Here is a 23,023-nt window from a genome sequence, read left to right on the forward strand (position 1 = left end):
TTATACGTTTATATCGATCATTTCCACCTCTACAACACTGTATGTATATGTTATATGTCTGAAATGCCGATATGAATGAGCCATATTAAATTATATTATTAGAAGAAATTTTTTACTAAGCAACAACATTTTTGTTTAATTTATTAATATTTTGTATTTTGGCAACGACGTCTGAAGTGGAAGTCGAAATGTTAATAAAATCATTTTTAAGTTAAATTGTGGCGTATTTCCCATTTAGAATAATGAATTCTATTCTATCCATGGATTTTAATGAGATTTTGGGAATAGGCTCTACTTATCTCCTAATTCAAAGTCTACCCTATGCCGATGTGCGCTTTTATATTGGGGGTGGTTGCCACCCCTTGTTGAGGTGTAAAATTTGTTGGTCAAAATAACCACTGAAGTGGTTAGAGAACCTAATTCTAAGCAAAAGTGATACGAAAAATCTCAAACAGTAAAGAGTTTTGCTTTTATAAATATTTTGGTTTAATTTTTTTTCTGTAAGGCAAAAATTGGTGAAGAAATGGCTGTCCAAAGTTTGCACACACTCGTGATTAAAAACTCTTTCAAGCCGTTTCAACTACAACCCGTTCAAAAATAAGCACTTTGTACCGGTTAAACTTATCATATTATCATATAAAAAATACATACAAGATATAATTGTAAACCGGTAACAATTAATTTCATTTGGGTTGCTAAATAGGGGAAGATTTTCACGATTTTTTTTACCAAAAGAAAAAGTTGCTTACCAACTTTATTTTGAGCGTAACTCGCTTAGTTTTGATGTTAGAAACTTTTATAAAAAATAAAAACAAACTTTAAAAAAGATTTAATAAATTTTCCACGAAAAGTGCTTCATTTTTTGGTTACTTTACGTTGAAATATTTGATTTGTAATTTGACGAATAAGAACGTATTTTTCATGACCTACAACTTTGCTTTTACTGGGTCTATAGACTTCATAAATACATAATTTTTTTCGTTTTTCTTATAAGCTACATTTTTGCTAAGAATATTTTTTTCGATTAAATACATAATTACTTTTTGAGATATTTGCAAAAGACCGCCTGAAAATGTGTTTTTTTGTTAAAAAATAAACTTTTCCACTCGTAAATATCTCAAAAAATATTGAGAAAAGTTACTTCGAATTAGTGAATTCATCCATTTCCAGACTTATTTTAAAAATGTTTTTTCACCCCCATGTCCAAGCAGCCAACGGTACAAATCCAAATTTGAAGTGGAGGGTAAGTAGAACCTAAATTAAAATTTTCAGCAGTAATTACAGGAGAGGTCTAAAATTATCGATTTGTATCCGGAGTGACACTTTGAGAGTTTTAATTTCACGACCCGAAAGGGAGTAAAATTGGGTCAAAGTATCACGAGGGCAAAACAAATCAATAATTTAAGAGATCGAGAGTAATTCGGTAAGATTATTTCATGAATGAAACTGTCTTTTTAAATCATTTTAACTAATATTTTATTGATATCTTCACCTAAATATTTGCTAAACCTGTTTGTTGGTGTTCTCTGTGACGAGTTGTAAAACATTAATGGTCATTAATGTCATTGAATGTTCATTTTGCGTAGTAACGAAGGGCATCTGACGTAATGCTTGACGACGGGATATTATCAGTAGTAATTGCACAAGAGCTCTAAAATTATCGAATTTTTCCCGAGTGATACTTTGACAGTTTTAATTTCACGACCCGAAGGGGAGTGAAATTATGTCAAAGTGTCACGAGGGCAAAAATTCGATAATAATTTTAGAGATCGAGTGCAATTTGTTGCGTTTATTTCATGAATAAAACTGTTCAATAGCAAAATTTTATTGTAATTTATTTATGTAAGTACAAATTAGTACAATTAAACACACAGTTGTTATAAATATTTGACGGTTTAAAGTCATCACTTTTATAATTTTTAAAACATTAATTATCATTAATGTCACTGAATGTATTTTTTCGTAGCAACGATGGGCATCTGACGTAATACGCTTGACGACGGGATATTATCAAAAATTATCAGTTTAATTTTTATTTCTGTAGCTTTCTATTGGTCAGAATCTGATATGAATGAGATAATCAAAAATTATCGCTGTAATTTTTATTTCTACCCCCTCTGTGGTTCAGTGGTAAGAACGCCTACCTTTGGATCGAAAGGTCCGAATGGCCGTGAGTTCAAATCTCACTAGGGTAGAGAATTTTTTGTTTTTTATAAATTGATAGATGAAAGTAGTTTCTATCTTTGTGGGATCGGTACTCACCGGAGGGACCGCAGACGTTCGGATACAATCGTCTCTTTGCAAAGACAATGACGTCGACTTTGCAAAGTAAGAAGACACTTACTCAACACACACTACACTAACTACCAAATTGGAAAAACCCACTATACCATCACCATGTCAATGGCCATTAGTTGTCGAGGCATTAGCTAAATAAAAAAAAATATTTTTGTGGCTTTCTATTGGTCAGAATCTCCTATAAATGAAATAATAAAAAAAATTATTACTTGTAATTATTACACAAGAGCTCTAAAATTACCGATTTTTATGCTGAGTGACATTTTGATAACCGGGTTATTAGCAACGGTTATTAGCGCGCTCATCACTGTATTATACATTTTAAAGTAGAAGACTTTAAAATTAATAATAAAGGCAGTTTTTGTTTTCATTCGATTCAGAGTTGGACCACCATCTCCATATAGCTATTTCAGCATCCCATGCATCTTCAGTGAAGCTATGCAGTCACAACTCTGAAGCGAATATCAACAACCCTGCCTATTTAAGGGAAACCATCGCGATACAATGATTCCACCTTTTGAGACGCAATCTAGACATCTCTCGCAATACGAGGAACACAACGAAAAGCCCTAGATACAAAGTTTACTACGTTTAAAACAATTAGAATAATTGAAATAAAAATATAATAAACAATATTTTAAATCCAAGACTTTTTGTTAATAAACTGCTTTCTGGCTGCATCCTGTATCTCTGGCTTTTACAATATATAAGCACAAGAGACGACGAAAATAGGAGAAAGCAAATAGAGGACACTTTGGCCATGCATTTACCTTCTCTCCGTCTAGGAAAAGGACCGAAAGACAGTTTCTAAATATTCAAATCTGAGTAAAGATGAAAAATATAATAAAGGCAGTTTTTGTTTTCATTCGATTCAGAGTTGGACCACCATCTCCATATAGCTATTTCAGCATCCCATGCATCTTTAGTGAAGCTATGCAGCCACAACTCTGAAGCGAATATCAACAACCCTGCCTATTTAAGGGAAACCATCGCGATACAATAATTCTACCTTTTGAGACGCAATTTAGCGACATCTCACGCAATACGAGGAAAACAACGAAAAGCCCTAGATACAAAGTTTACTACTTTTTAAACAATTAGAATAATTGAAATTAAAAATATAATAAACAATATTTTAAATCCAAGACTTTTCGTTAATAAACTGCTTTCTGGCTGCATCCTGTATCTCTGGCTTTTACAATATATAAGCACAAGAGACGGCGAAAATAGGAGAAAGCAAATAGAGGACACTTTGGCCACGCATTTACCTTCTCTTTCTCTAGAAGACTTTATTTATTTATTTTAGCCAATTTTATTTAGCCAATATTATTTATGAGTTGCAGGAACGCAATCATAAATATTGGCAATATCATTTTAAAGTCTTCTACTTTAAAATGTATAATATATGTCTGAATTGCCGATATGAATGAGTCATATTAAATTATATTATTAGAAGAAATTTTTTACTAAGCAACAACATTTTTGTTTAATTTATTAATATTTTGTATTTTGACAACGACGTCCGAAGCGAAAGTCGAAACGTCAATAAAATCATTTTGTTAGTTAAATTGTGGCTTATTTCCCATTTAGAATATTAAATTACATAAATGCCACAAAGAAATAGCTTCAGAACCATATTAGGATAGAATTCGAAGGTAATATCCTGTTTTTGCTTTCATTTTCATTTAGAAGGAAAGAGAAACCTAAATTCAAATTTTCAAGTAAATCCGTCGTGACTAAGAAAATTACACTCCAATGGTCATTTACTGGGCTATATAGAGAGAATAGTAGTTTTCGTCGAACTTAAAAAATCTGGTGGGTTGAGACAGCAATAATATTTGCATTTATGTACAATTTTTGCATCATTAATGGGTTTAAAACCGTTTTAATGGTCATTTTGTCAATTATAAGTTTAGTTTAACGTAATTTTTTTAGTTTGAAGATGTTTATAATAACCTCTAAACGGTTGTATCCAGGTTTATATCAGGAAGATACTTTGTCGCCAAAACTATTTATAACAGTCATGGAGTACGCATTTAAATGATTTGAGTGGGACTCAAAGGGTATTGACATTGATGGAAGGAAACTAAATGAACTCCAATAATTATGCCGATGACGTTGTTCTCATAACAGACGACTTACGAGAAGCTAGCCCCAACAACAGCAAGTAACACAGAGAGTCGGTTTATGGAAAAGGTAAACTATGGAAAAGCTTTCGACAAAGTTAAATATAATAAAGTAAGTTATCAATCGAAGTAGCACAGAAAACTACAATAAATATCGTTCCTATACCACCAGATTGACAACAGGTGGAATACTTTCTTTGGTTACACCTCCTGAGATTTTCAAAATTTATAAATCAAACAGGATGCCGAGGAAATTAAGATGAAAGAATTTTAAATAATTCACAACTCATCTGCTCAGCGTGGTAAAAGTTCCAACAAGAAAGAAAAAATGCAGCAGCTGCATAATACTCTGGTTAAATCGAAGAGTGCAGGAAGAGTCTATAGCGGTTTCGGAGGTCTTTTCCCCCTCATCAGTAGTCCCATATCCTCTTCTCTCCGATTTTACCAGGTATCATACTTTGGGCCTTTCCGAATTGCAAAGAAAGAAATGTCACGGATGAACTAGAGCCATCTACCGAAAAACCAAAGAAAGTATTCCACCTGTTGTGAATCTGGTGGTATGGAAACTATATTTATTGTCGTTTTCTGTGCTATTTCGATTGATAACTTACTTTGTTTTTCGGTAATGGCTCTAGTTCATCCGTGACATTTCTTTGTTTGCAATTCAGAAAGGCCCAAAGTATGATACCTGGAAAAAGCGGAGAGAAGAGGATATGGGACTACTGATGAGGGGGAAAAGACCCCCGAAACCGGTATAGACTCTTGCTGCACTCTCCGATTTAACCAGAGTGTTATGCAGCTGCTGCATTTTCGTGTTGCAAAGAAATTGAAAATGTTTATACATTTTTAAATATAATATTCTCATGGAATGTCTAAAGCGAAAATGATATTAACATAGTGAGAAATCTTTATTGTAACCAACAGGCTGTGCTAACATTAAATGGAAAGTGAGAAATAAGACCTTCGCCTAATAATGCAACTGAATAAAAATGGTATACATTTTTATTTCATTTTATATTAGTTTTACTCCTTTGAGTAACTAGGTCAATTTTCCGTTGGAATTTACCAGCTGAACAGACGTGGTCGTGAATTGTAAGTTTTTGACTTCACTCTTGTCTTCTTCGCTTCAGCATCCATCTGGCTTGCAATTTTTAGTAGCCATGGAGGTATTACCAGGAAAATAGTCCAATAAGTTTTTAATTAAATATCTTTTAGGAATATTTTTAATATTTTTCAATATTTTTAATATATCTATTAGGTTGAAAACTTTAAAACTTTGACTTTCAGTTACCAGATGTCGTTAGACACCTACTCCATAAACGCCTGTTGCAATGCGGGGATAAGCTCTCGGAGTTTCGTCACGGAGTGCTGGTTTGCGCTTTCTGTTCTAAGTGAGAAATAAGACAGTTTTGCCTTCGCATTGCATTTCTATATTTTTATTTCATTTTTCTAGCCTTTCTTTTCAATTTCCTTCTAAACCAACTAAAAACTGTGAAAACCACTGCACACAATTTCCGACAATAATTTTCATACTCAAGATCTAGCTACATTTTTATGTACAATAAAAATTCATCGCATAACGTCGAACTCTTTTAAAACACGTGTTGGTATAAAACTAATACGGCCGAATACGCTCTGGTGTTAGATATTTTTAAGTAAATCCTTGAAAATATATCTAGACTATCAGGACGATATATTATATCATTTGTTATCTTTCCGTGCACTTTTATTTTTAGACAATATGAGGTATTTGCAATCATGTTTTATATTAAAATTAATCTTGAGGCAATATTACTGTTTTCATTATTAAAGTTTACTGGATTTTATTCATTAATATATTTTTTCTACAATCACTTGATAAAGAATACTTTTTCGCTTGTGCTTGTCAATGGTAACGAAAAGTTGACGTTTACTGAGTACCGTCACTTTATCGCTCTTTTTTTTTTGAGTGAATTTGATGGCCTTGGCCGAGCCAATTAGCCAGACATTTTGTTATTTTAAAAACAAACAAATTTGATTTTTCAATCAGAGGAATTTTTTCTGTATTTCTAACTCTAAATACATAACAATCTAACATTATTATCTACAATTATTATCTAAATAATACTCTGTTTTGGTTGTTCATTTTTTTTTTTGTAAATTTTTATTTTTTTTGTATTTTTTTTTTGCATTTTTTTTATATTGTTAATTTGTCTTTTTTTATTAATTTTTTTATTGTTATTTTTTATAAATTGTTTTTTTTTACTACGCTAAGACGTAAACCCGATTCATCCTCGCGGAGGTTTACATCTTCTTAGTTTTTTTTTTGCTTTTTATTTTTTTTGTTTTTTTTTTGCATTTTTTATTTTTTTTTTGTTTTTTTTTTCTTTTCTTTTTCTCTTTTTTTTTGTTCTTTTCTTTTTTCAATTATAATATACAATAATTACTTAAATCTACAGGATTTAAAACAAAATAACAACAAAACAAACATGTTTGTTTTGTTTTAACAAACATGCCTGCTTTGTTTTAACAAAATTTCTTAAATACAGGGTAAATTTTATTGCTACAATCTATATTTACAATTTTTGATATGTTCGTAAATTGTTTTTAATATATTAATCTCTTCGGAAAAAATCAAATTGTTCAGGTAGACGGGAAGTGGAATTTTTAATATATTAAGATTATCATAAAATTTGTTTATATTTACTGATTGATGTGAACATTCGAGGAGAATATGTAGTAGATTACCTTCTTTTCCACACTCACAGTTAGGTGACTCTGTGAGACCCAGACTGTACATATGAAGGGGGGTAAGAGCATGATGACATCTCAATCTATTTATAACTCTTATGAAATGGCGATTTGATACAGAATGAAACCATCTTTTAATGGGAATTTCAGGTCGCATTTGTTTGTAATTACTACCAGTTCTCGTGTTTCGATAATACCTTTGCCAATTTTCTTTTTGGAGTCGTCTACTAATAATATCAATATCCGAAATGGGTAGTAAGTTCATGGGAAGTTCTTCGCCTATTTCTAGGGCGGATTTGGCTAGCCTGTCTACTATTTCGTTACCCCTAATGCCTGCGTGTCCCTTCATCCATGATATAATGATGTTTTTTCCTAAATTTGCAATTTTATTATAAAGAGTCATAATTTCCAGTTCTATATGATTGAGTTGTTGGTACTTATGTACGTTAGTTAGTCTATCAACGACACTCTTACTGTCTGTAAATATTGTGCAGCTATAGGGTTCGTTACTAAATATGTGTCTTAAAGCAAAAAGTATCGCTATCATTTCAGCGGTGTATATCGATGATTCACAAGGCAATTTGAATAATTTTTTAAATCCACTTTGAATATTGATTATTGCACATCCTACTTTGTTTTGTACTTTGGATCCATCTGTATAGTAAAACTGATAATGTGGCCATTTATGAAGTATAAATGATTGAAAAACGGCTGGATTTAAATTAATATCCATAAAAAAGTATTAATTTGTTTTGAGAAAATTTCTTCTAATACATGGGAATACATAGGTGAAACTTGATTTTCATAAGTATAGAAAGTACTTCGGTATTGAGATATTTTCAAGTAACTATCTACAAGAAGGGGACATTTTTTATAAATACGAATACGAAGCAAGTTTTCAATCCTAATAGCAAATAATTAATATTGAAAAATATCAAAAATCACTAAAAGATTTTTAAATTGAAAACTTACTGGTACATCCCCATGTATACGCCTCCAAGACTTCTACAATTTGCAAGTCATATGGATGCTGCAGTAAAGACGATAGGGAAGGAATTCTAAACCTTGCAATTCAAATCCCCCGTCTGCAGCCGGCTAGGAACTGAAAGATGCACCATAGTTACTCTACTGAGTAATACGAAAATAAAATAATAAAAATGTGTACCATTTTTATTCGGCTGCAATACGAAGGAAAAACAATCTTACTTCTTAATTAGAATAAGGAGTGCAGCCAGTCCCTTTAACTGCAGTTTTCTGCTCTTATTGGAGCGTCATCAGAAGGAACGTAGGCACTGTTCTCCTTAATCCAATCAAATTGCATCGAAAGGTTTTCCCAAATATTGCAGCCAAAGTGATGGTAATGGGTGGCTATCGCCATCTGGCCGTAAAAATACGAAGCAAGTTTTCAATCCTAATAGCAAATAATTAATATTGAAAAATATCAAAAATCACTAAAAGATTTTTAAATTGAAAACTTACTGGTACATCCCCATGTATACGCCTCCAAGACTTCTACAATTTGCAAGTCATATGGATGCTGCAGTAAAGACGATAGGGAAGGAATTCTAAACCTTGCAATTCAAATCCCCCGTCTGCAGCCGGCTAGGAACTGAAAGATGCACCATAGTTACTCTACTGAGTAATACGAAAATAAAATAATAAAAATGTGTACCATTTTTATTCGGCTGCAATACGAAGGAAAAACAATCTTACTTCTTAATTAGAATAAGGAGTGCAGCCAGTCCCTTTAACTGCAGTTTTCTGCTCTTATTGGAGCGTCATCAGAAGGAACGTAGGCACTGTTCTCCTTAATCCAATCAAATTGCATCGAAAGGTTTTCCCAAATATTGCAGCCAAAGTGATGGTAATGGGTGGCTAGCGCCATCTGGCCGTAAAAATACGAAGCAAGTTTTCAATCCTAATAGCAAATAATTAATATTGAAAAATATCAAAAATCACTAAAAGATTTTTAAATTGAAAACTTACTGGTACATCCCCATGTATACGCCTCCAAGACTTCTACAATTTGCAAGTCATATGGATGCTGCAGTAAAGACGATAGGGAAGGAATTCTAAACCTTGCAATTCAAATCCCCCGTCTGCAGCCGGCTAGGAACTGAAAGATGCACCATAGTTACTCTACTGAGTAATACGAAAATAAAATAATAAAAATGTGTACCATTTTTATTCGGCTGCAATACGAAGGAAAAACAATCTTACTTCTTAATTAGAATAAGGAGTGCAGCCAGTCCCTTTAACTGCAGTTTTCTGCTCTTATTGGAGCGTCATCAGAAGGAACGTAGGCACTGTTCTCCTTAATCCAATCAAATTGCATCGAAAGGTTTTCCCAAATATTGCAGCCAAAGTGATAGTAATGGGTGGCTAGCGCCATCTGGCCGTAAAAATACGAAGCAAGTTTTCAATCCTAATAGCAAATAATTAATATTGAAAAATATCAAAAATTACTAAAAGATTTTTAAATTGAAAACTTACTGGTACATCCCCATGTATACGCCTCCAAGACTTCTACAATTTGCAAGTCATATGGATGCTGCAGTAAAGACGATAGGGAAGGAATTCTAAACCTTGCAATTCAAATCCCCCGTCTGCAGCCGGCTAGGAACTAGGTCTGCTAGGGACATTTTTTCTTTGTCCAATATTTATGAGTTAGATCTAAAATTGATAACTTATGTATATCCTGCAGATAGTTTGTATTTTTTCCTATAGCTCTAGTAATAAATTTATCACTTAAAAACTGTCGTCGAAATTCCAGGGGTGGTTCTATCGCCTCAACTTCCATTATATTAACGGGTGTAGACTTCAAATATCCAAGACAAAGTCGAAGACATTTATTTTTTTGTATTTCTAATTTATTCAAATGTGTGTTTGCAGCAGTTCCATACAGATGACAACTGTAATCGAAAATAGGACGAATCATAGTACGGTAAAATAAAAGTGCTATATTTGGATCGGCACCCCAATTAGTTCTACAAAAGGCTCGTAGAATATTCATTGCATTTTCAGACTTTTTTATGATATGATGCATGTGATCCTTCCATAGAAGTTTTCTATCCAAATAAGTATCGAGATATTTTATACAATTTTTAATAGGATATTGAATTTGACCTACTGCCAAATGACCTTGTGGAATTTGACGATTTCTGGAGAAAATGCAAATTTCTGTTTTAGATTCTGATATTGCTAAACCAATATTTTGATAGTGATTAAGAACAGCCTTAATTGAGACATTAAAATTATTTTTACATATATCCAATGATTTGTGGGATGTGTAAACTACTACATCATCAGCATATTGAATAATCTTTGTTGTGCTATTAATACAATTTTCTAAATCAATATTATATAAAATATATAACATTGGACTTAATATGCTACCCTGTGGTAGTCCTATATTTGTCAGACGTGGAGTGGAGATGGAATTGTTGATTTTTAAAACCGTCCATCTATTAGTGTACAGTGTCCTCAGAAATCTAGCTAAGTTGATGGGAAAACCAATGTCTACTAGTTTTTTATACATAATGTCCAAATTAACGGTATCGAATGCAGAAGAGACATCTAGAAAAGCAGCCATAGTATACGCATTATCAGTATATCGCTCTAGCGCGTAAAGTTTGATTTTGATTTTACGCTCGTCGTCCGTAGCAACCGTACAACCATACAATACAAACACATTGAACATTCAAACTGAAAGATATAAAAGTTAATTTTATGACATTATAATGACAGATATAAAATAGTTATAATAAAGTTAATGATTTAAAAATAGTTTCATTTTATTAAGTGATTGTAGAAAAAATGTTGTATGTATTACAAGCTCAAAGTGACATTATTGCTTTCGAGTAATTACCGCTCTCCGCTACGCGTCGAGCGATAACTCTTAAGCGGCGTCCTCATTGAGTTGACATTGTCGATCGACTCTGTCTATCGACACTGTCGACCGACAAATCGAAAAAGCTTCGATGTCCACACCAGGTATGCAGAATATTTGTCGACAGTCGAAACGAAAATGTGCGACGAAGATGACGCCATTATGGTTTGTACCGAATTTTTTATTATCACAACTAAAAAACGTAAATCATCGCGTAAAAGAAGATTTTGGGTTCGACCAAGTCTTCAAAGTAGAAATCGGTATAACGGTAGTAATCTGATGGAAGATTTGAAAAAGAATGATATCGATATATTGAACCTTGAATTCAGATGTAACGGAGGTTTCAGAAATTTTTTTCGAATGCCGGAAAGTGAATTTGAATATTTGTTGCAAAAAATCGGGCCAAAAATTTGTAAGCAAGACACCAATTGTAGACCTGGTTGTATTTTGTCACGTAAAAATCTTAAACTTTCATAAGCAAACCATTTACTTTTGTACACATCCTCCGTGCCACTGCCAGATTTATTGCCATCCTTTGTTTTTTATTTCTCTTGCTAACTGGCTTTGAAGATTTTTTATTTTTTGTTCTACCACCTGCTTTTCTATATTAAATTCACTGGTAATTTCCATCAAAGCATCGTGTCTCATGTTTCGGTCTTTATAATACTTGCTTCTAGTGTTCCATAGATTTGTTTTTAATTTGTAAGCTTCAATAAATGCAATCACTTTTTCTTTTTCCCATTCCATTTTGCCGACAAGTACACAACACGAGACTTTAGATGAGGCAGACTACGCCGCACGCTGAATTATTTTTACTGTATTTTTAAATGTCGAAGGTCGAAGGTCGAATGCACGTCCACACTTCGGATTCGACTCGACTACCCTTTGATTTTACCGACAGAGCATGGAAAACCAGTCGACACGTCGATCGACATCTTTTGTCGATCGACAAAGTAGATTGCCGCGTACACACTCAGTCGAGAGTGTCGATAAACACAGTCGATCGGCAACGTCGACACAATGAGGACGCCGCTTTACTCTCAAGCAATAATGTATCACTTTTCGCTCTTAATACATAAATAACTATTTTTATTAAAAAATAATATCACATCAACCATAAAAGATTACTACTGTTGGTTTAAAAGTTATACACATTGATACAAAACGGCTTCAGGATACGACCTTATTACTGGAAAAACTCTTCGGTAACTCCCAGAGAAAGGCTTCCAATTTCTGACATTAATTCTGACTATTTAATGATATTAACTTATTTCTCATCAACGGAAATTAGCACAGATAACAATAATACTAAAGCCAGGAAAAAACAGAAAATGTACAGTCCTACCGCCCTATTACTCTTCCTTCAGTGGTTTCCAAAGTTTTTGAAAAGCACTTACTAGGCTAATACCTATACTAGAAAACAAAAAACTAAATACTATTATACCAATTTGGGTTCATAAAACAACATTCACCAATACTACAGGAACATAGAGTCGTAGAGAGAATCAGTGAAGGCTTTGAAAATAATAGGTACTGCTCAGCGGTATTCCTACACAGCTACACATAAGCCAGGCATTTGATAAAGTCTGGCATAAAGTTACCTTATGTAGGTAAACGAAAACAGAATTTACCGGCAAATTACTATATAATCTTAATGTCCTACATCACCAACAGAAACTTCAAAATAAAGTATGAGAGTGAATACACCAGCAAATAACAGATTCCCGCTGGGTGTCCCAAGGAAGCATTCTAGGACCCATATTATACCTTATATTCACTGCTGACCTACAGACAGAAACAAATATTACCACAGCCGACAGCCACATTTGCGGATGATACGCCAATAATTATCCTCATGATCCTCTTCACTTTTTCTAAGAAAATTAGTTACATATTTATTTTATTTGCCAACTAATGTCTGTTTTTGTTACAGGGCGTAATGTGCCTAGTTTGTGGCCGGTTGTGGACTGCCCTTCAAGTATTATGGAGTACATTTTACATAATATGTGGTGCTGCTCAACTGATGACAGGAATATTTTTCCTGATTTCGGTACCTGAGATACAAATATATGCCGTCTTGGTGGCCGGAGCTTGGGTAAGTAGCTGTATTATGGTGCAAATATGTATTTATCTTTTACAATTAAAATATACATTAGAAGTGTTACACCCCGAAGGAATCATTTCTGGAACTTCATTTTTAATCCATTGAAATGTTACATTTTAGTGTGCATTTCTTAGAGGAGTCAATTTTATTTTTTTAGTGTGTAGGGGGGTTCAGTAGAAGCTTAAGTTCAAGTTTTTTGGGGTCGCCATCCTTGTCCCCCGGCCGCCATATTGGAAAAAGGGCTGCAAAGGGCTTTCGCGCTGTATCTCCTAAACTAGCAACCCTACAGAAAATTTAGTTACACGTAGAATGTAGTAAATTAAATTTTCTACAATTTTATATCCATTACTTTTTATCGTCAAGTGACCAACAAAAAAGTTATAAACAAAAATAAGAGAAAATTTTGTAAGAAGTTTCCTTTTGGAGGTTATAACTTTTTTTCCGTTCATTTCAAAATAAAATAACATAACAGCTATTTTATAGAGGATTTTTCAATGAACAATTTTTTCACTATAAAGTTGTTTAATTTTATTTATTATCTAGGTTTTACAGCGCTCCAAACTTGACCAGATTCTCTAATTCTCATAGGAATACAATAAAAACAATACTTTGATTAAAATTACGTTATGCCGACCACGAAAATCAAATTTAATGTGAATGACGAATTTTCATCATTTTTTATGTTTTCGAGGTAGCTGAATCCGAATATGAAGTTTATTTTTATCTAGAGTTGGGGGAACATGTTCAAAAGTCAAATTTTATACAAAAATGCCAAAAATTAATTTTTATGATTTTTCAAATTTACCTCGCTGTATCATTGGTCCCTGTATATATTTCCGTTTGAAACTTTTACTGTGTCATCTTTGAGGTATTTAGATAAAAAAGAAATTTTACCAAAATGTTTAAACACATTATAAAAGGAGTTGTTAATTTTTAAACATTTTGTCACCATATTTCGTGAGTTTCATGATTAGTTAAAAAAGTTGAGTGACAAACTTTTTAGTTTATAATTTTAACCAACACATCAATAAAATACGATTCATGAAGAAGTTTTTTGAAAAATTTAAGTCAAAATATACAATAGGAAAAAAGTTATGTTACTTCATAGACAAGCGGCACACCCCAAAAAACGCTTATATCTCGAGATCCTGGTCACGGTGTGGTGGATGGCTAATTTTGATCATACTTTATGATTTTGATATCAAAGATCGTTTTTTGTTCTTCTTAAGAATTTTGCATTTTGCGGTTGCGTCATTCTTCTTCTGAACCGGCGAATTTGTCCTCAAACAACTTCTTGGGCGTTTTCTACATATGCTTAGGGTTATAAGTTTTATAGTGGGGAGAAAGGTCAAAAACAGATTAATAATAGCATAGGAATGTTAAAATCATAATAAATTGTATGAATAAAATATATATATAGATAGAAAAGTAAGCCTAACCTTTTTTTTATTGTATCCCTGTGAGCATTCGAGCATCTGGTCAAGTTTGGAGCGCTGTAAAACCTATATGAATAAATAGAATTAAATAACCTTATAGTGGAAATTGTTCGATGAAAAACCCTCTACAAAATTGATATACTACTATTTTATTTTAAAATGAACTGAAAAAAAGTTATAACCTCCAAAAGGAAACTTGTTAAAAAATTTTTACTTATTTTTGTTTATATCTTTTTTCTTGGTCACTTGACGATAAAAAGTAATAAAAAGAAAATTGTGGAAAATTTAATTTGTTACATTTTACGTTTAATTAGATTTTCCGTAGGGTTGGTAGTTTACGAGATATAGCGCGAAACCCCTTTGCACCCCATTTCCAAGATGGCGACCGGGGGACAATGGTGGCGACCCCAAAAACTTGAACTTAAGCTTCTACTAATACCACCTACACATTAAAGAAATAAAATTGACTCCTCTAACAAATGCAAGGTATGGCCTAAAAAATGTAACATTTTAATGGCCTATTTTTGGCAACATGGTACATTTTCATCAGGAATGAAACGATAACATTTGCAAGATTTTTTATTGACATGTAATCAAAAAAAAATTAATAATGTGTTTTGCGACCCCATAGCTGAATACACTCCTGTACACGTCTAGGCATTAACAAAATGAGATGATCGATGTCTGCTTGTGGCACCTCGTTCCAAACAACTTGAATTTCATGGAATAACTGTGCCAGAGCATGTGGAGGATGATGCAAAGTGGACAGTCTCCTCCCCATCATATCCCACACATGCTCGACAGGATTTAAACCCAGTGAACGGGCTAGCCACGGCAAAAAATTAACGCCAGCTTCTTGGAGAAAGTCCATAGTTTGACGAGCAATATGGAGATGCGCGTTGTCTTCCTGAAAAAGGGCGTTTCGACGGCCATCTAGATAAGGCAGTACAGTGGTTTGTAAGATGTCATCAACATAACGCGCAACTGTCATACTGCCTCGAATAAACAAAAGTAGTGATCGGCTACCATAGGCAATAACCCCACAAACCATTACTCCAACTGTCCGCTGTACATACCTCTCAACAGCAAACCCGATATCTCGGCGCTCTTCACGGCGGCGTCTTATCATCTTACGACCATCATGTATACCTAAGGCTCCTAAGGCTCCAAGGGCGACAAATTTACACCTGCAGTAGCCGTAAAACGAACTTAAGGTTCCGCGGAACGGAATAGGAATAGCCGAATTGAACCGACTAAAGGACTTGTGCGTAGTCGGTTCAGTTCGGCTATTCCTATTCCGTTCCCCGGAACCTTTAGTTCGTTTTACGGCTACTGCTAGCGTAAATTTGTCGCCCGTGGAGCCGTAGCCTAAACAAAATCGCGATGGATGCATCGCTGAATGCTGCATTATGCCATTCTACCACCCAATGCTGCCGTTCTCTGCACCAATTCAAACGTTAACGACAGTGGTCCACAGTCAAAGGAAGCACTCGTAGTGGACGGAATGAAACCAGTCCAAAGGCTCTATTACTACGGTATAGGGTACGTATAGTACTAAGTTTACCTTCTACTCTAAACCACTGGTCAGCGGTTTGACGCGTAGTAGCAAGACGGTCTCGCAAAGCCAGGAGTCTAAAGCTCCTATCTTGACGCCCTGTGGTACGCCTCGTTTGACCAGTTGGTCTTTTTCGTGTTCCTCTACCTTCGTTTGTCCACACACGACACACTCACATAACTGTCATTGACGTACAATTAACACGACAGCCAATTTTGCGATACGACAAACCCATATCTCTATAGGTAATAATTCTACCCCTGTCAAAATCACTAAAATGGTGGTAATTTTGGTGTATTCGAACTCGAGGCATATTCTGGCACTGAATACAGTTAGACTGAGAAATAAAAACTAAAAATTTCTGTACCAAGCGGTCTTCATAAATTGGTCTTTTTAAACAAAAATTTAAAGATAAAACTTTATTTTTACAAAAACTATAAAAGTTAAAACATTGATATGGTTATCATAGCATGCTTTAAATATAGTCATTGTGCTGCCAAAACATTTAGTTCAAGAAATGATTCTTTCTAGGTGTAACACTTCTAATGTCACTGAGTATACATTACTGTCACTACTTTCTACTTATCATCTGGCAATCATCACTTTAGCCATTATTATACATGATTCTATAAAAGTGTTTGGGTCATTCCATTTCAAATCACTCAATTTTGGAGCAAAAAAAAATTTAGACCTCCGATTTGTCTGAAAATTGGTATATAGCTTCTGCGGGACGTAAAAATAAGATATTTAAGGTCAAAAAATCTTCTTCTTTTTTTCTCAAAATGTTATTTTATGCGATTTTACAGTGATTTGGTGTTTATTTATACAAATTTGCATTTTATATCGTAAAGTATCAATGGAAACCATAATATTTTAATAGAAGGGACTCAAAAATGTCATTATATGGCATTATAATAAGTTACTTTGATTCAAAACAAGGTTTTGATCAAATTTTATAGTGTAGAAAACGTTAAAATACCGTTTTTTTTACATTTTTCTCCATTCCCAAAATACATCATAATCGATTTGGCTGAAAATTTTGCCCACAGATAGACAAAACATAGGACTTTAAGTGGTGAGAAGGATTTGAATTATATTATAATACCAAAAAAGTTACATGCAATATTATAGTCAAAAATGTAGGCGTCTACTGTAAGTACAATTAACTCGAAAATATCGACCTCACGACAAATATTGTTAAAAAAAATTGTAATAATTGTAAATACGATTTATTTGGAACAATTTCAATCCCAACCATTTTTGTCGAGAAGTTAAAAATGGCGGAGATATTGAGCAAAACAAGTTATCCTTTAAAATCAAGATGGCGACTAACGTAAATTTTGGGCAGCTCGGCATTCAAGGTCAAATGCTATCCCGACTGGACTAATACTTTTGAGTCTGATATTACTGCATGTAACTTTTTTGGTATTGTAATATAATTCAAATCCTTCTAACCACTTAAAGTCATATCTTTTGGCTATCTGTGGGCAAATTTTCAGCCAAATCGATGATGATGTATTTTGGGAATGGAGGAAAATGTAAAAATGTATTTTAACGTTTTTTACACTATAAAATTTGATCAAAAACTTGTTTTGATTCAAAATAACTTGTTATAATGCCATTTAATGACAGTTTTGAGTCCTTTCTATTAAAATATTATGTTTTTCATTGATACTTTACGACAGGAAATGCAAATTTGTTTAAATAAACACCAAATCACTGTAAAATCACATTTTGAGAAAAAAAGAAGAAGATTTTTTTACCTTAAATATCTTATTTTTACGTCCCGCAGAAGCTATATACCAATTTTCAGACAAATCGGAGATCCAAAATTTTTTGCCTGAGTGATTTGACATGGAATGTACCGTTTATATATTTATATTTAAGGTTCTTGAACCCCTAAGTGGAGCATAGCGCTTCAGTGCAAACGCTTGAGTTTGAGTTCTATTGAGTTCTATTTTGTGCTAAGGTCTTCACCTCATTCGACGATTTTTCTTGAGCTCTTATCTCGTCCATGATTGATATTCTCCAAATTGGTGTTGAGCGACTAACGGATGTTAGTAAGCAAAACCCAACAACGACCAAGACAACTGATATTAGACAATCAAAGAATTGAATACGTGGATTCGTATCTAATTAGGAACAACAGTTAACTCAAGTTGGGATCAGGCGAAGGAAATACGTATATAAGAATAGAAAAAGCAAGAGCGTCGTTCACTAACATGAAGCAAATTTTCATCTCTAGGACCATACAGGCGATAATTTACGGCGCCGTAAGATCAGTAAGCGCTGTAAAAGTAAGCGGCAATAAGCGCTGTAAAAAGCATGGCCAGACGAGGATGTAAATTACGGCGTGTCGCGAGATGAAAATACAGGTTTTTGGTCGCTGTTGTGGTTAGCTGAGCTACAAATTTCGTTCAGTACACTGTATACAAGGTATCTTGATGTTTATTTTTTGTTTCGTGCACTACGCGACGGCTAATAAAATGAATTAAAGAAAGATGGGTCCGTTCGATGTTGCTGCGCAATATTTTACAGCTCAGTCTGGCCATCTACTACTATTTTCACCGTGGGACCCATTTTCGCGTTTCATTTACTTAAGGCTACTTCAACCTTAGGTTAAGGCCACACACGCTATAATGTAGGCGCCGTAAGAGCCGTAGAATGAAGCGCGAAAATGGTTCCACTTTATATTTAAGGTTCTTGAACCCCTAAGTGGAGCATCGCTTCAGTGCAAACGCTTAAGTTTGAGTTCTATTATGTGCTAAGGTCTTCAACTCATTCGACGATTTAGAGAACGACCAAGACAACTTATATTAGACAATCAAAGAATTGAATACGTGGATTCGTATCTACTTAGGAACAACAGTTAACTCAAGTTGGGATCAGGCGAAGTAAATACGTAAGAATAAAAAAGCAAGAGCGTCGTTCACTAGCATGAAACAAATTTTTATCTCTAGGATCATACAGGCGATAATTTACGGCGCAGTAAGATCAGTAAGCGCTGTAAAAGTAAGCGGCAATAAGCGCTGTAAAAAGCATGGCCAGACGAGGATATAAATTACGGCGTGTCGCGAGATGAAAATACAGGTTTTTGGTCGCTGTTGTGGCTAGATGAGCTACAAATTTCGTTCAGTACACTGCATACAAGGTATCTTGATGTTTATTTTTTGTTTCGTGCACTACGCGACGGCTAATAAAATGAATTAAAGAAAGATGGGTCCGTTCGATGTTGCTGCGCGATATTTTACAGCTCAGTCTGGCCATCTACTACTATTTTCACCGTGGGACCCATTTTCGCGCTTCATTTACTTAAGGCTACTTCAACCTTAGGTTAAGGCCACACACGCGATAATGTAGGAGCCGAAAGAGCCGTAGAATGAAGCGCGAAAATGGGTCCACTTTATATTTAAGGTTCTTGAACCCCTAAATGGAGCATCGCTTCAGTGCAAACGCTTGAGTTTGAGTTCTATTGAGTTCTATTATGTGCTAAGGTCTTCAACTCATTCGACGATTTAGAGAACGACCAAGACAACTTATATTAGACAATCAAAGAATTGAATACGTGGATTCGTATCTACTTAGGAGCAACAGTTAACTCAAGTTGGGATCAGGCGAAGTAAATACGTAAGAATAGAAAAAGCAAGAGCGTCGTTCACTAGCATGAAACAAATTTTTATCTCTAGGATCATACAGGCGATAATTTACGGCGCCGTAAGATCAGTAAGCGCTGTAAAAGTAAGCGGCAATAAGCGCTGTAAAAAGCATGGCCAGACGAGGATGTAAATTACGGCGTGTCGCGAGATGAAAATACAGGTTTTTGGTCGCTGTTGTGGCTAGATGAGCTACAAATTTCGTTCAGTACACTGCATACAAGGTATCTTGATGTTTATTTTTTGTTTCGTGCACTACGCGACGGCTAATAAAATGAATTAAAGAAAGATGGGTCCGTTCGATGTTGCTGCGCAATATTTTACAGCTCAGTCTGGCCATCTACTACTATTTTCACCGGGAATTTTACAGGAAACACACTGCGAAACGGAAGAACAACTGCGAAAATGGGGAAAAATACCTGGCTTCGAACTACTGGGTGCCACGTACCATCGATCATATGGCACAGCAACGTACGTTAAACAAAACATAGAAAACGCCGTCCTTGTTTCTACGTGTACTAAGGATGAAATTCATAATATTGTTGTAAAAATTGGAAGCATCACCCTCACTGACACCTACAAACCACCAGCTATATCCTGGCCAGCTCAAGTCATTCACACACATCCTCACCCGTCAATATATGTGGAGAACTACAACAGTCACCATGAACAGTGGAAATATAAACAATGCAACAACAATGGGAACGCACTAGTAAAATGGGCGGAGGACGAACATCTCTTACTTAAGTTTGATGCTAAAGACCGACCTACATTTATGTCAGCAGCATGGAAAAAGGGGTACAACCCTGATCTATGTTTTGTCTCTACTAATAGGAGCGGGCAACCTCTATCAGTCTCACGAAAAGTAATGGACGACTTTCCACACAGTCAACACCGCCCAGTAATCATAGAGGCAGGAACCCAAATTCCTATAATCACATCCATCCCTCGCCCACGGTGGAATCTGAAGAAAGCTAAGTGGTGTAGGTTTTCTACAGAACTGGACAAGACTCTAGGATGGATACCCCCTACCGGCAGAAATTACAAAAGATTCGCTGGAGCTGTAATAAGCACGGCCAAAAAGCATATACCAAGAGGCTATCGAAAAGAATACATTCCTGGTTGGTCCCATAATAGTGAAGAACTGTACCAAAATTTCCTTGAAAGTGGCGATCAAGAAATAGCAGATGAACTGCTCCATAGCCTAGATGCAGCGAGACAACAAAAATGGACCGAAACTGTAGAAAGTCTTAATTTTCAAACATCAAGCAGGCAAGCATGGACACTATTAAGAAAATTAGGAAGCGGAACTCCTTTAACAAGGAACAAAAGAACAATTAACCCAAACACTATTGCCTCACATCTAGTATCAACATCTAGAGCACCAAAAGACAAGCCACATACAACCAAGGTAAAACGAGAGCTCAAAACTTTAAAATTCCCATCTACAGACACCGAATACTCCCGCCCTTTCACTTCCGAAGAAGTCACTATTGCTCTCAAGGATGTAAAGCCAGGTAAAGCCCCAGGTTTTGACAATACTCATCCCGAATTCTTAATTAACTGCGGCAAATATGCGAGAGAATGGATAGCCCACTTTTTCACGGACATTATGAAGACCGGTATCATACCACAGGAACTCAAACGCTCGAAGGTCATTGCCATATTAAAACCAGGGAAACCAAATGATAACAACCCTAAGAATTACAGACCAATAGCCCTACTATCGGTTACGTTTAAGCTTCTAGAGCGCCTTATCTACAATAGAATTAGCACAAAGCTGCTTGAAACAATACCGATTGATCAGGCAGGTTTCCGACCCAAAAGAAGCTGCGCAGATCAGGTTCTTTCACTTACCACATTTATCGAGGCAGCATTCATAGACCTAACAGCGGCCTACGATACAGTCTGGAGAGAAGGCATGATATACAAGCTCCTCCGTACAATCCCCTGTAAATCCACCGCTCGAATAATCAACAGCATGCTAGCCGACAGAACGATTCAAGTGGTCATGGGATCTGACATCAGCACCCCAAGGAAACTGAAGAATGGACTGCCTCAGGGATCTGTCTTGGCTCCTCTTCTCTTTAGCCTATACATCTCTGATATACCAGAAACCAGATCAAGAAAGTTTGGTTACGCCGATGACTGGGTCCTTGCAACAAGGTGTAAGTCATTTGAAGAAACTGAAGAAATCCTCACGGCGGACTTACACATAGTGGGAAAATATTTCCGTAAATGGAGGCTCCAACCAAACGCTACGAAAACAGAGGTTTCCAGTTTCCACCTAAATAACAAGCTTGCAGGAAGAATACTCAATATTCAGTTCGAAAACACCACACTCGCCTACAATAAAACACCAAAGTACCTTGGGGTGACTCTTGACAGAACCCTATCATTCAAGAAACATCTGACAAAAACAGCGGAAAAACTTAAATCCAGAAACAACATCATCCAGAAGCTGTGCGGCACAATATGGGGAGCATCGGCTTCCACCTTGCGATCATCTGCCTTGGTCCTAGTCTTCTCAACTGCGGAATACTGCTCTTCAGCATGGCTTAACAGCCCACATATACACAAAGTAGATGTCCAATTGAATAATACAATGAGAATGATTGCTGGAGTTATCAAATCCACCCCTTCGCAATGGCTCCCAGTACTGAGCCACATTCCACCACCCAAACTACGACGTATACACGCACTCACTAGTGAGTACAGAAAGATGGTAGGTAACGAGAACCTGCCAATCCATCAAGATATAGATGCCGCCAACGGTAACCGTCTACGCTCCAGACGACCACCAATAAAAACAGCAAAGGTTGCTGTGGAGGGTGAGTTCAATTTAACGACAACATGGACTCGAGAATGGATGGAACAACAAAATAGCAACTTACCCTGCATCACACAAAAAATTATGCTGGGGGTTGCTGGACGAAGACACTATCCCGAACAAACAAACTTAAACTTTTTACATAACTTTATTCTTACAAGGTTAAAGGTACAATTACAACTACGTCGACCGACATTATCGTTAGGATAGGTCAAGGTGACCCATATCTCGGTAACTATATCCCCTGACTACGCGCCAGCAGAGTTCAGCGAACACACTGATCCAACAACGATGTCTCAGGTACTCGACCTTCCCACTTATATCTATTATATTAAAAACAATGCCCATATGTATTACCATATATGGTTATGCTATACGTATTTCAATAATGACGTGTGCTTT

The 23,023-nt window shown here is 35.3% G+C and overlaps 1 protein-coding gene across 2 annotated transcripts in view; it reads left to right on the forward strand.

Annotated features, from left to right (window-relative positions):
* Positions 1-23,023, forward strand: part of LOC114336227 (uncharacterized) — a 721,746-nt gene that overhangs the window by 602,041 nt on the left and 96,682 nt on the right. For both annotated transcript variants that reach the window (XM_050645113.1, XM_050645114.1), the window contains exon 3: positions 12,977-13,138. In XM_050645113.1, the coding sequence (XP_050501070.1) occupies positions 12,983-13,138 (156 nt within the window). In that variant the 5' untranslated portion in view covers positions 12,977-12,982. The remainder of the gene's footprint in view (positions 1-12,976; positions 13,139-23,023) is intronic.

This window comes from Diabrotica virgifera, chromosome 3 (genome assembly GCF_917563875.1).
Source record: "Diabrotica virgifera virgifera chromosome 3, PGI_DIABVI_V3a".
Taxonomy (NCBI): Eukaryota; Metazoa; Arthropoda; class Insecta; order Coleoptera; family Chrysomelidae; genus Diabrotica; species Diabrotica virgifera.